Genomic DNA, 10,182 nt, shown 5'->3' on the forward strand with positions numbered 1-10,182 from the left:
TACCAGGATACTGTTTATATTAACCCTCAGGATAGATTCTGCCATATACCCTCCAGAGAGATACTAACACTCCCCATCTCACCAGCACTTATGAGGTCCACACTGCTTTAACCCTTTCCCTCCCAGAGTCAACACTTGCATGGGCCTGGGTGCTGTGTGCTGCTGGGGGGCCTGGGGATTTGGGTGTTCTGGGTGAGCCGGACACCCCCCCAGTCCTCCTCCAGTTTGATGTCCCCCTGCTGCAGGGCCTGCTGGATGGCATCAGTGAGGGTGTTGAAGGCCAGGTCCACGTTGCAGTTATTTTTGGCGGAGGTCTCCATGAAGGCCATGCCCAGGGAAGCAGCCAGCTCCTCTGCCTCCTGGGCTGAGACACAACGGGTGCTCTGCAGGTCACTCTTGTGGCCAACCAGCAGGAAGATCACCTTGTCGGGGCCCTGAGTGGCCATGACCTCCTGGTGCCAGTCTTGGATGTGTTCAAAGGACTTCCTGTTTGTCACATCAAAGACCAGCAGGACACCCACCACATTCCGGTAAAAGGACCTGGTGATGCACCTGATGGTGGGAGGGAGTAAGTTGGGAGAGGCTTATGCCTTCAAGACACCCGATGCAAGACCACGCCCTCTGTACACTGACTGCCTCACACCCCAAAGCTCATTTCACACTGCCCTATGCTTCTCTTTCCCCATATCTGTCTCTCCCAAGTGACTGTGTGCTCCCCAGTTAGTCAGCAGTTTGATTCCCATACACTCCTGACCATTCCTCCATTCCTAGAGGAAGCCTCATGTTTTCCTGATCTCAGGTCTTTTTTTCCCCACTCTGCCTGGCAAACTCCTACACATCTTTCATGGCCAACACGAATCTCTCTTCGTTTCACATCTCCTTTACACCTCCCTCTCTGACCTCCTGTGGGCTCTCTCAGCACCCAGGTCATTCATGCCTCCAAGTTTCAATATCGAACATCCCTCTGGGGAGGACACCAGGTCTTTATTTTTGTTTGTTTGTTTTTTGTGTTTTTGGTTTGTTTGGCCGTGCCAGGAGTCATGCGGGATCTTAGTTCCCCCACCAGGGATCGAACCCGTGCCCCCTGCGTTGGAAGGCGGTTTCTTAACTACTGGACCGCCAGGGAAGTCCCAACCTGCTGTTATGTGTAGGATGAAGGACTCAAGAGTGAAGGACCCAGGCCCAGGGCAGAGACCCCCAGATCTCTACTTGGGCCACTGAGGCTGACCCCTCTGAGGTATCCCCATGCCCAGGTGGACCAGGACTGACCCCGCCCCAGCCAGAGGCCCCTCACGCCAGCCCCTTCTCGTCCCTCCCCGCCCCACCTCCCACCCACTGCGCACCTGAAGCGCTCTTGGCCCGCCGTGTCCCAGAGCTGCAGCTTCACGCGCGGCCCGGCCCGCAGCTGCAGAGTGCGGCTGTAGAATTCGACGCCCACCGTGGGCACCGACTCGAGCTCCGGCTCGGGTTCCAGGATCCCAGGCGCGCCCGCCACGTAGCGCCGCAGCAGCGACGTCTTGCCCACGGCCGCGTCCCCCAGCAGCGCGATCCGAAACTGGTAGCGGCAGCCCCCCGCCTCCATGTCGGACGTCTGGCCTCCCGGGGCCCAGCCACCAACTATGCGGCCCCGCCCCCGCCCAGTCGCAGGGCCCCGCCCCCGCCTCAGGGCGGCCGCTGAGCCACCCAGACCCGGGACTGGAGAACCTGGGGCGTCCTCAGCACCGGGGGGTGGGGCCGGACCCCGAGGAAACCACCGGGCCCTGTGGAAACACCTGGACAAGTCACTTCCTTCCTCCGAGCCTCAGTTTCCTCCTCTGTAAAATGGAGATGATAACCCTTACTTCAAGGATGAAGAGATTAACCTAGATAATGTGGGGAGAAAGACTAGGGAGGACCAATAACCAAACGTGCACTGGCCTGGGACCAGTAGTGCCAGAGCGTCCACTGTATTCATCTGTTGGGCTGGCTTCTCTCTGCAGCCCCACTCTCCATTAGTCCCCCAGCTGCGTCCCTGCTGCTGCTGGACCCGGAGACACCCCTGAAGAAAGTTGGTTTATAGGTGCTCTTTCCCCCCCAGGTACCCCTTTCCTGGAGCCCCACTGGCCCTGGCCTGGGGCCTCCCGTTCGGTGTTCAGGGTCAATGTTCAACAGCATCCACTGCTTCCTTCCCTCCCGCCTGTGCGGGGCCCCAGGGCCCAGAGAGGGACTTGCACACAGGCAGCAGACAGACCACTGCAATTCCAGAGGGAGTGCAGTTTGCTTGTGGACTGGACAGCTAATATTAATGAGGTGAGATGGTCAGTTCCTTATGCTCTGGGACAGCAACTCTTTGAGAAGGCCAGAGTGTGCCCATTTTAGAGCTGAGGAGACTGAAGCTCAGATGTGTGGCTCGTCTCGGGTCACAGTAGGGCTGGGCCTCACATCCGGATTTGTCTCACTCTTCATTACCCCTTGATGTCACAAAAGGGGACCGCAAAGCAAGTTCCCAAAGGACCAGGGCTAAGTGGTCAGGTCCCACTTGGATTAGGGGCAAGGGTAAAGCAGGTACATCTGCATTCAAGATGTACTCCACAGTTTCCAGTCTGGCCTTCTTGACACCCAGGACATAAAGGCTGGAGCTGTGGTTGGTCCCAAACAGCTTGCCTGTTGGTTTAATCCCACTATCCCACTGTGGGCGGATGTTACCAGTTTAACTTGTTGTGGCAAATTGGCAGTGGGAAGCAGTTCTCACTAATGCAAACCATCATATCATCACATTTCCTCCTTACACAACCTTGTGAGTAGGTGTTAGTCTGCCCAGTGTTGCTGTTGTTGTTGTTTAATATTTATTTATTTATTTGGCTGCATCGGGTCTTCGTTGTGGCACGCGGGCTTCTCTCTAGTTGCAGTGTGCCGGCTCTAGAGTGTGCAGGCTTAGTTGCCCGCGGCACGTGGGATCTTAATTCCCCCACCAGGGATTGAACCCATGTCCCCTGCGTTGGAAGGCGGATTCTTAACTACTGGACCACCAGGGAAGTCCCTGCCCAGTGGGTTTTTGTTTTTGTTTTTGTTTTTTTTGCGGTACGCGGGCCTCTCACTGTTGTGGCCTCTCCCGTTGCGGAGCACAGGCTCCGGACGCGCAGGCTCAGCGGCCATGGCTCACGGGCCCAGCCGCTCCGCGGCATGTGGGATCTTCCCGGACCGAGGCACGAACCCGTGTCCCCTGCATCGGCAGGCGGACTCTCAACCACTGCGCCACCAGGGAAGCCCCCCTGCCCAGTGTTTTTTACAGATGAGAAAACTGATGCTCAGAGAAGTTAAGTAACCAGCCCAAGATCACTCAGCACGAAGACAGACTAGCTGCCAAGTCTGTTTCTGGCTGGACAGTTTGGGGACCTGGGAAGGCCCAGGTTTTCTTGTGGCTAACTCTAAGCAAATCTGTGAGAAGACATTTTGTTAGGTCTCCTAGTAATCCTGGCTTTTGGTCACCTGCACTAGCCTGAAGGGTCCCAAGTCTCTGCTTGCCTCCACCTCCAGGAGGAGAGGGGGGGGGGCATCAGCTAGGGTATGTGTGTTGGGGAAGGAACCCGCCCGGCCAGCTCTGCCCAAACCAGGAGGGTCTGCCCCACTCCCACCTGCCCCACTAATTCTTCCATCGGGATGTTCTTATCACCTTGCTCTGTTCAGCTGGAAAAACAGTTTTTGCGTCAGGGCTGTGCAGATCTTCCTCCGCCCATTCCACCCCCCGCCTTTCTTTACCCACCACTGGTGCTCCAGCCATGCTGAACATCTTGCCTCTTCTCAGCCCTCTGCCAGGAACACTCCCCTTCTGCTCGTCAAAGGGTAACTAACCCCTACTTCACTGGCCAGTGAGGTCACAGGCCCTTTTGTCCACTGTCTCCCTTCTAGGCTCAGGCCTCTTGAGAACAAGGACCAGTGGCTGTATCCTCAGTGCTTGGCACAAAGTAGAACTTGGTAAATATTTATGGTTGAATGAATGAATGAATAAAAGTGGATAAATGCTATTCGTTCATTCATTCACACATTTATTCATTCAAACACCACAACAGAGCTGGACTGAGGGAGCTACGGGGTCAGAGAAGACCTCTTGGAGAAGGTGAAGCTGAAGTTGGGTCTCCAAGAACAAGTGGGGGCCAGGGAGGTCAGGGAGGAAGCGCACTCCATGCTGGGGCAGCCGGGCAAAGGCAGAGGCATGAAACAGCTTGAAAGGCAGTTTGAACCCAGACGTCCCAGAAGCCTTTGCAGTCAGCATGTGGGCAGAGTGCACTGTCAGCATCGGACTCCTTGAACTTCCTCTCCTAGACGTTCCTGCTGCGGGTTGGGGTCATGTGCCTGTCCCTGACTGCACCTGGTGCTGGAATCCAGATGTCAGCTGACTTTGCCATGGACTCCCTATGTGACGCAGGGGGCAAGTCATTTCCCTTCTCCAACCCTGCTTCCCCTTCTGCTAAGTGAGGCAAATCATGGCACCCACCTCACAGGATAGTTCTGGGGTTACTGTGTATCGCAGCAGGTGCACATTTGCATTAGACAGATCTTAGTTTTAGTTCCAAATGATGCTTACTAGCTATGTGGCCTTGGCCAAGTTTTATTCATTCATTAATTCATTCACTTAGTAATTATTTCAATAAATGCTGGCCATCTTTTACATACTTGGCACTTATACAGCCGTGGGAAAAAAAGACACAATTCCTTTTCTTGAAGAGCTCACTTGTAATGGGAAAGACAGAAAGTAAACTCATATAAAATGTGATGACAGGGAGCAATAAGTGTTATAAGTAACAAGCCATAGCTTGAAGGGTGGCAGGGTGCTATATCAAAATAGGGTGGTCCGGGGATTTCCCTGGTGGTCCAGTGGTTAAGATTTTGCCTTCCAATGTAGGGGGCGCAGGTTTGATCCCTGGTTGGGGAGATAAGATCCCACAGTCCTTGCAGCGAAAAAAAACCCCAAATCATAAAACAGAGGCAATATCGTAACCAGTTCAATCAAGACTTTAAAAATGGTCCACATCAAAAAAAAAAATCTTCAAAAAAAAAAATAGGGTGGTCCGAGGAGGTGACATTTGAACAGAAAAACAGAGGAAGAGAGGGAGAAAGCAGCGTGGTTGTCTGTGATATACAGCGAGGACAATTCCAGGCAGGAAGAACAGCAAGAGTGAAGGCCCTGAGGTTGGAGCAGGCAAGGGATGCGCCAAGAGCACAGAGGCCAGAGAGAGGGAGCTGAATGAATGGGGAGCAAGTGGTGAGCAATGAGAGCAATCACCTGTGGCTTCAGAGGCCAATCATGGGGACTTCAACCTTTATTCCAAATGCGGGATCTTCCCGGACCGGGGCATGAACCCATGTCCCCCGCATCGGCAGGCGGACCCTCAACCACTGCACCACCAGGGAAGCCCATGGTCAACTGATTTTTAACAAAGATGCCAAAGCAATTAGATGGAAAAAGATGATCTTTTACAAAATTGAAGGTGGAACAATTGGATAGGCAATACGCAATAAATAAAAAACCAAACCTTGATTCCTACCTCACATGATACACAAAAATTAACTCAAAATGTATCATAGATCTAAATATAAGAGCTAAATGAGCCTTAGTCTCATTATTTTAGAGACTTACAGTTTCATTTTTTTCCCATTTATTTATTTATGGCTGGGTTGGGTCTTCGTTGCTGTGCGCAAGCTTTCTCTAGTTGCAGTGAGCGGGGGCTACTCTTCATTGCAGTGCGCGGGCTTCTCATTTCAGTGGCTTCACTTGTTTCGGAGCTCGGGCTCTAGGTGCGCGGGCTTCAGTAGTTGCGGCACGCGGGCTCAGTAGTTGTGACTCACGGGCTTAGTTGCTCCGCGGCATGTGGGATCCTCCCAAACCGGTGTCCCCTGCATTGGCAGGCGGATTTTTAACCACTGGACCACCAGGGAAGTCCAGAAATAGTCAGATTCTTGACGCATCTTAAAGGTGAACACAGGATTTGCTGATGCATTGGAAGTGGGATATTAGAAGAAGAGGGGTCCTGGGTCACCCTAAGGACTTACTGAGATGGGGAAAAGCAGGTCTAGAGGAGGAAAGACTGTGTTCTGAGAAGCCTATTAACAAATAGCCATCCAAGTGTAGATGTCACGGAAGCAGCAGGATATCAAGTCTGGAGCTCAGAAGAAAAGCGGAAACACATTTGGAAGTCATCAGAAAGTTTCTTAACCCTCATACAGTCTGTCGCCTTCTCCACAAAATGGGAATAATAGTAACACTTCTTAAAGTGTAAGTAAGGATAAAAACGTTTTAAAGTGTAAGGATGAAAACTGATGAATAGATTAAGCACAGAATGGGTGCTTAATTCTTGACAATTACTACGTTTTTATATTGACGCTTATTCATTCTACGGACAAAACGTGCACATGGCACAGTGATTATGAGTGTGCTGTTTGAGGTGGACTTCCGCATTCCAGTCCTTACCTCATTTGCTAGCTGTGTGATCCATTCCTCAGTTTCCTTATGTGTGAAAAAGGCATAATTATAATACCCACACACAGGGTTAATGAAAACTAGCTGAGGTAATGGGGCACAGTGTACTTAGCAAGCACTCAGTAAAATTTTTTATCTATCAGCGGAAGATGAGGCTTGACTAAATAATGCATTCATCTCAGGAGTACTGTAATTAGTCGCCTCTCCCTTTTCGGAAGGAAGCCCCTCCCCAAGATCCCTCTCCGAGAAGACCTCACAGAGCTCCTCCCCGAAATCACTCAGTCGCTGCTCCTCCACGTGCCCACGGCGGTCTGAACGCAGCCCTTTCTCAGCTCACAGGGTTAACATTTAACTTCTCGATGTTGAAAGTCTTCCCCGGACTGAACTCCAGATGGCACAGCGGTATCCGTGAGCCCAGTGCCCGGTATTGGACATTCACTGAAGGCTGAAGGAAGGCGGAGGAACCTCTTCCGGTCCGGAAGAAACCACAAGGTTTCTCCATCTGGGTGAAAAGGGTCTCGCCCCGCACGCGCTTGGGGCTGGAGCCAGACGCGCGGTCCGCGCTGGTGGCGAAAGAACTACAATTCCCAGCAGTCTGCGCGGCACGCAGCTCCAACTGTCAGGCGCGGCCGCGAAGGGCGGGACCTATATAAAGCTCTTCTCGGCGCGTAGCTACCCTTTTTTCCGGTTACCGCGTCCTTGTTCTCTTGGCTCTTCGCGTTCTCTGCTAAGGTTTACGCCCATCCTCCGCCGTACCCGGCCTTAGCCTCGGCGCCACCGCCGCCACACTCGCCGGAGCTACTTCCCGAGGTTGCGGGATGTTGAGCGCAGCACGGAGGACCCTGGCCTGCCGACCTGGTTGGATCAAGGTCCGGAAGGCCACATTGGCCGCATGCGCAGTGAAAGGAGCCGGAACCTGTGAGGGCCGCGCCCTGCTCCCGCCTCGGCCCGCAGGGCCTTGTGCTCCGGTGTGACAGGTGAGTAACGCGGGCAGGCCGCCGGGAGCACGGCAGTTTTGGGACTGAAGTGGCTTAATTTGGGGGGAGACCACGTGATGGGGTCAGCCAGACCTTGAATATGCCTGTGACAGCTAGCTGCTCGGTGATCTTGGGCAGGTGACTTCCGTGCCTTCATCTAAATTATCTGGCTGCACAGCACATGTTAAGGAAGTCACCATGGTGGGTATAAGGACAAGGTTTTCCGGAGGACGGGCTTTAGTCATTCAGATACTATTTTAAATCCTAGGTTTGTCACTTTTTCCATTGATAGACAACTTTCGGTAAGTAACTTAGTCTAAGTCTTATAAAAAATGGGGATGATAAAATGGTCCAGTGAAGATAAACGAGACAAAACACTGGCACATAGTAAAACAAAGTGGTGATTGGGACCTATAGGATGTTTGTTGTCTTTTTTTAGTCTCCAGAGTGTCCCAGTAGATGAATTGGTGATAAGTCCTGACGCACAGGATTTAGGTGAGTCTGAGGGCTACACAGTGTTGGGCCTGCCCTGTGACCTGGATTACCCTGTGGCCCTTGTCGAAGCTGCAGCTGCTTCCACATAGCTGCTGTGGTCAAAAAGGAGCCCAGAGTGACAGTTTTCCTTGACGGTCGCTGTTCTGTTTGCTGTAACTGATCTGCAACATTTCAGGAAAAGACAGCTCCCATTGTACCTGCCATTTTTCAGGTATAGCCAGAGACCTTTATTAGAGTTGACACATTTCCAGAGGCTAACAGAAATGTTCCACTGATGGGGTCATGCATACAGAGTTAACAGAATAAGGCTTTTGAGAAGTAGCTTGCAGAGGCCAAGAACCAGCATGGAGGGGTAGATGGGGGCGGGTTAGATATCTGTACTGGGAAAATCCCGTGGCAGGTGGTGCAGATCTTGGTCGTGCTTTGGGTCATTGCCCTGAAAAGCTTATGGCATCAGTACTTAGGACCAAAGGCTAGTCAAAAAACGTAGTTCTGAAGACCAAAGGAAGGGAACAGTTAAGATCATTCAGGACAATTGTGTTCTCCTTTTAGCTGTGCCAGATTGAAGATTCCAGGATGACTGAAGTTGGTCTTTCTGGTGAGTGAAGACTGGGGTCATGACAGTGATGGAACACAGCAGCCTCAGGACCTGGTAGGTTTTCTGTAGGGACGTAATTTGGGAGCTACGTGGGTCAGTACAGCATGTTCCCAAGGGCTATGGCTTGTTGTGGCCATGGGATCTCCAACTGCATGCAAGAGCAACTTGGAGAGACTTTGACAGCACAGGTCAGCATAATACCTGCAGCTGCCACTCGCCTTTCCTATAGTACCTCAGGACCTGGGCTGGAAGCCTTCCACTTGAGTCCATGTGTTTCCATCAAAAAAGTCAGCTTCTGTGTATGGATCAACTTTTTGGTTTAGAGCTTCTACACTTTTTTTCTGCAGGTTGCCCCCAGGTTTTACTGGCAGTGCCTGATACTGAAGTATCTGAAAACACCAGCTTGCTGCTGGAGCAATGCTTTAGAATAAGGTAAAGTTGGATGTTGAAGACAGCCTGACCCTCCGGTTCCCTTTCCCATCAGATCTGAACCTTGGTCTTGGTGGTCGTAAGAGGAGGAATAGTAGTACTGAAGCTATGCTCATGGCGTCTGTTTATATAGCATGTGGGCTAGTTTCAAACAAGGTTGAATTCTCTTGGAACTTATTGCCTCCTCCCCTGTAAAATGGGATAATCTTAGACTTAAAGGGAGGCTGTATGTGAAACTGGGCAGCTGGTATAGTGATTGCTGACTAATATTTCTGTATTTGGGAGGGATTTATCCATAGCTTTCTTGACTCCTGATCGAGTGTTCTTTTTTTCCCCTCCTAAGATCTGTTACCAGTAAAGCTGTCTTCTGTGATTGTGGATCTACAGAGTTGGGTGAGTTGAATGTCTGCCAGAAGCTTTCACACAACTTCCTTGCAGCTTCCATTAGTATTTCACTGTTACACCCTAAGCAGTGTAGCCAGTAGATAATAAGGCTACTCAGGTCTGTGTGTAAAAGTCTTCTTTTTAATATATCATTTACATCTGGCCTTGTGTGCTGTATTTGTTGGCTCTTCATAACCGTTAGGACAAAAAATAAATGTTTACAGTGTGACTTGGTCTGCTGGATTTGCCTATGCTAAATGCCAAGAACACACCTGCAGAGTAGAATGTGGCAGAAGGGACAGTCCTGTGTCTTTACAGCAAGGGCTGACTACTGTGAATGCAATAATGGCTTGAGCTCATGCTCATTGGTTTTGGTAACCTTGGAGTCTTACCCACCCCTCTCCTGGGAGAGTGGTTCTATTCTAGCTCAAGGTATTTTTTTAGGCTGTGACTGGTCCAGGATGAAACCTAGTCTGAGTGGACATCTATGGATGATAAATGCGGATATGGGACTGAGACCAGCCCTTAGGAAAACCTGGGTGGCATTGATTAATTGGGGCATTATTAACACACTGGCGTACACTTCTTTTTCAGGAGAGAAACACTACAGGAAGAGGCAAATGAAGAGACAAGGGGCTCTTTGAGGTGGAAACACCTTTTTTTCTTGCTGATGCTGGTACCTGGCATACAAGTGACCAATAAAAGGTTCCTGGATGTATGTTTGTGTCAGTTTTCTTGATGTCCCTCAGATTGTTGGTTATTCCCTATTTAAATACTCTGTAAGACTCAGAATGAATTATAGTCTCAATTTCTGAAGAAAAGGTTGATCTCAGAAAGGAACA

General features: G+C 50.9%; 1 protein-coding gene, 1 long non-coding RNA gene and 4 other non-coding genes across 10 annotated transcripts; 5 read left to right on the forward strand and 1 right to left on the reverse strand.

Moving 5' to 3' along the window:
- Positions 1–1,623, reverse strand: RAB42 (RAB42, member RAS oncogene family). The gene is made up of 2 exons (XM_022552016.3): positions 1,344–1,623; positions 1–552 (listed from the first exon to the last, which is right to left on the reverse strand). The coding sequence occupies exons 1-2, from the start codon at positions 1,580–1,582 to the stop codon at positions 129–131; spliced, it is 663 nt and encodes a 220-aa protein (XP_022407724.1). The 5' UTR covers positions 1,583–1,623; the 3' UTR covers positions 1–128.
- A 5,118-nt stretch (positions 1,624–6,741) lies between these two features.
- Positions 6,742–10,058, forward strand: LOC111163301 (uncharacterized). Of its 5 annotated transcripts, none has more exons than XR_016388100.1 (6): positions 6,742–7,434; positions 7,703–7,736; positions 7,874–8,581; positions 8,875–8,959; positions 9,300–9,349; positions 9,935–10,058. It is a non-coding gene; the product is annotated as an uncharacterized LOC111163301 (long non-coding RNA). The 5 variants fall into 5 exon arrangements; XR_002641735.3 differs by lacking the exon at positions 7,703–7,736 and having other exon boundaries at positions 6,755–7,434; positions 7,874–7,929; positions 8,482–8,581; XR_016388098.1 differs by having other exon boundaries at positions 7,703–8,581.
- On the forward strand, positions 7,982–8,116 carry LOC115803898 (small nucleolar RNA SNORA16B/SNORA16A family). Its single transcript, XR_004024697.1, has one exon. It is a non-coding gene; the product is annotated as a small nucleolar RNA SNORA16B/SNORA16A family (small nucleolar RNA).
- Positions 8,628–8,758, forward strand: LOC115803899 (small nucleolar RNA SNORA44). The gene has a single exon (XR_004024698.1). It is a non-coding gene; the product is annotated as a small nucleolar RNA SNORA44 (small nucleolar RNA).
- On the forward strand, positions 8,987–9,113 carry LOC115803900 (small nucleolar RNA SNORA61). Its single transcript, XR_004024699.2, has one exon. It is a non-coding gene; the product is annotated as a small nucleolar RNA SNORA61 (small nucleolar RNA).
- Positions 9,791–9,864, forward strand: LOC115803909 (small nucleolar RNA SNORD99). Its single transcript, XR_004024708.1, has one exon. It is a non-coding gene; the product is annotated as a small nucleolar RNA SNORD99 (small nucleolar RNA).
- Positions 10,059–10,182: the final 124 nt, after the last annotated feature.

The sequence above is a fragment of the Delphinapterus leucas genome, chromosome 1, assembly GCF_059928025.1.
Source record: "Delphinapterus leucas isolate spDelLeu-1000000601 "Yukka" chromosome 1, BTC_Dleu_Yukka2, whole genome shotgun sequence".
In the NCBI taxonomy this organism is placed as follows: domain Eukaryota; kingdom Metazoa; phylum Chordata; class Mammalia; order Artiodactyla; family Monodontidae; genus Delphinapterus; species Delphinapterus leucas.

Excerpts from the sequence above, each read along its gene's own strand:
- RAB42 (XM_022552016.3), bottom strand. The coding sequence starts at position 1,582 with ATGGAGGCGGGGGGCTGCCGCTACCAGTTTCGGATCGCGCTGCTGGGG. Across the intron at positions 553-1,343 it reads GCGGGCCAAGAGCGCTTCAG|GTGCATCACCAGGTCCTTTT; the intron begins GTGCGCAGTGGG and ends TCCCACCATCAG.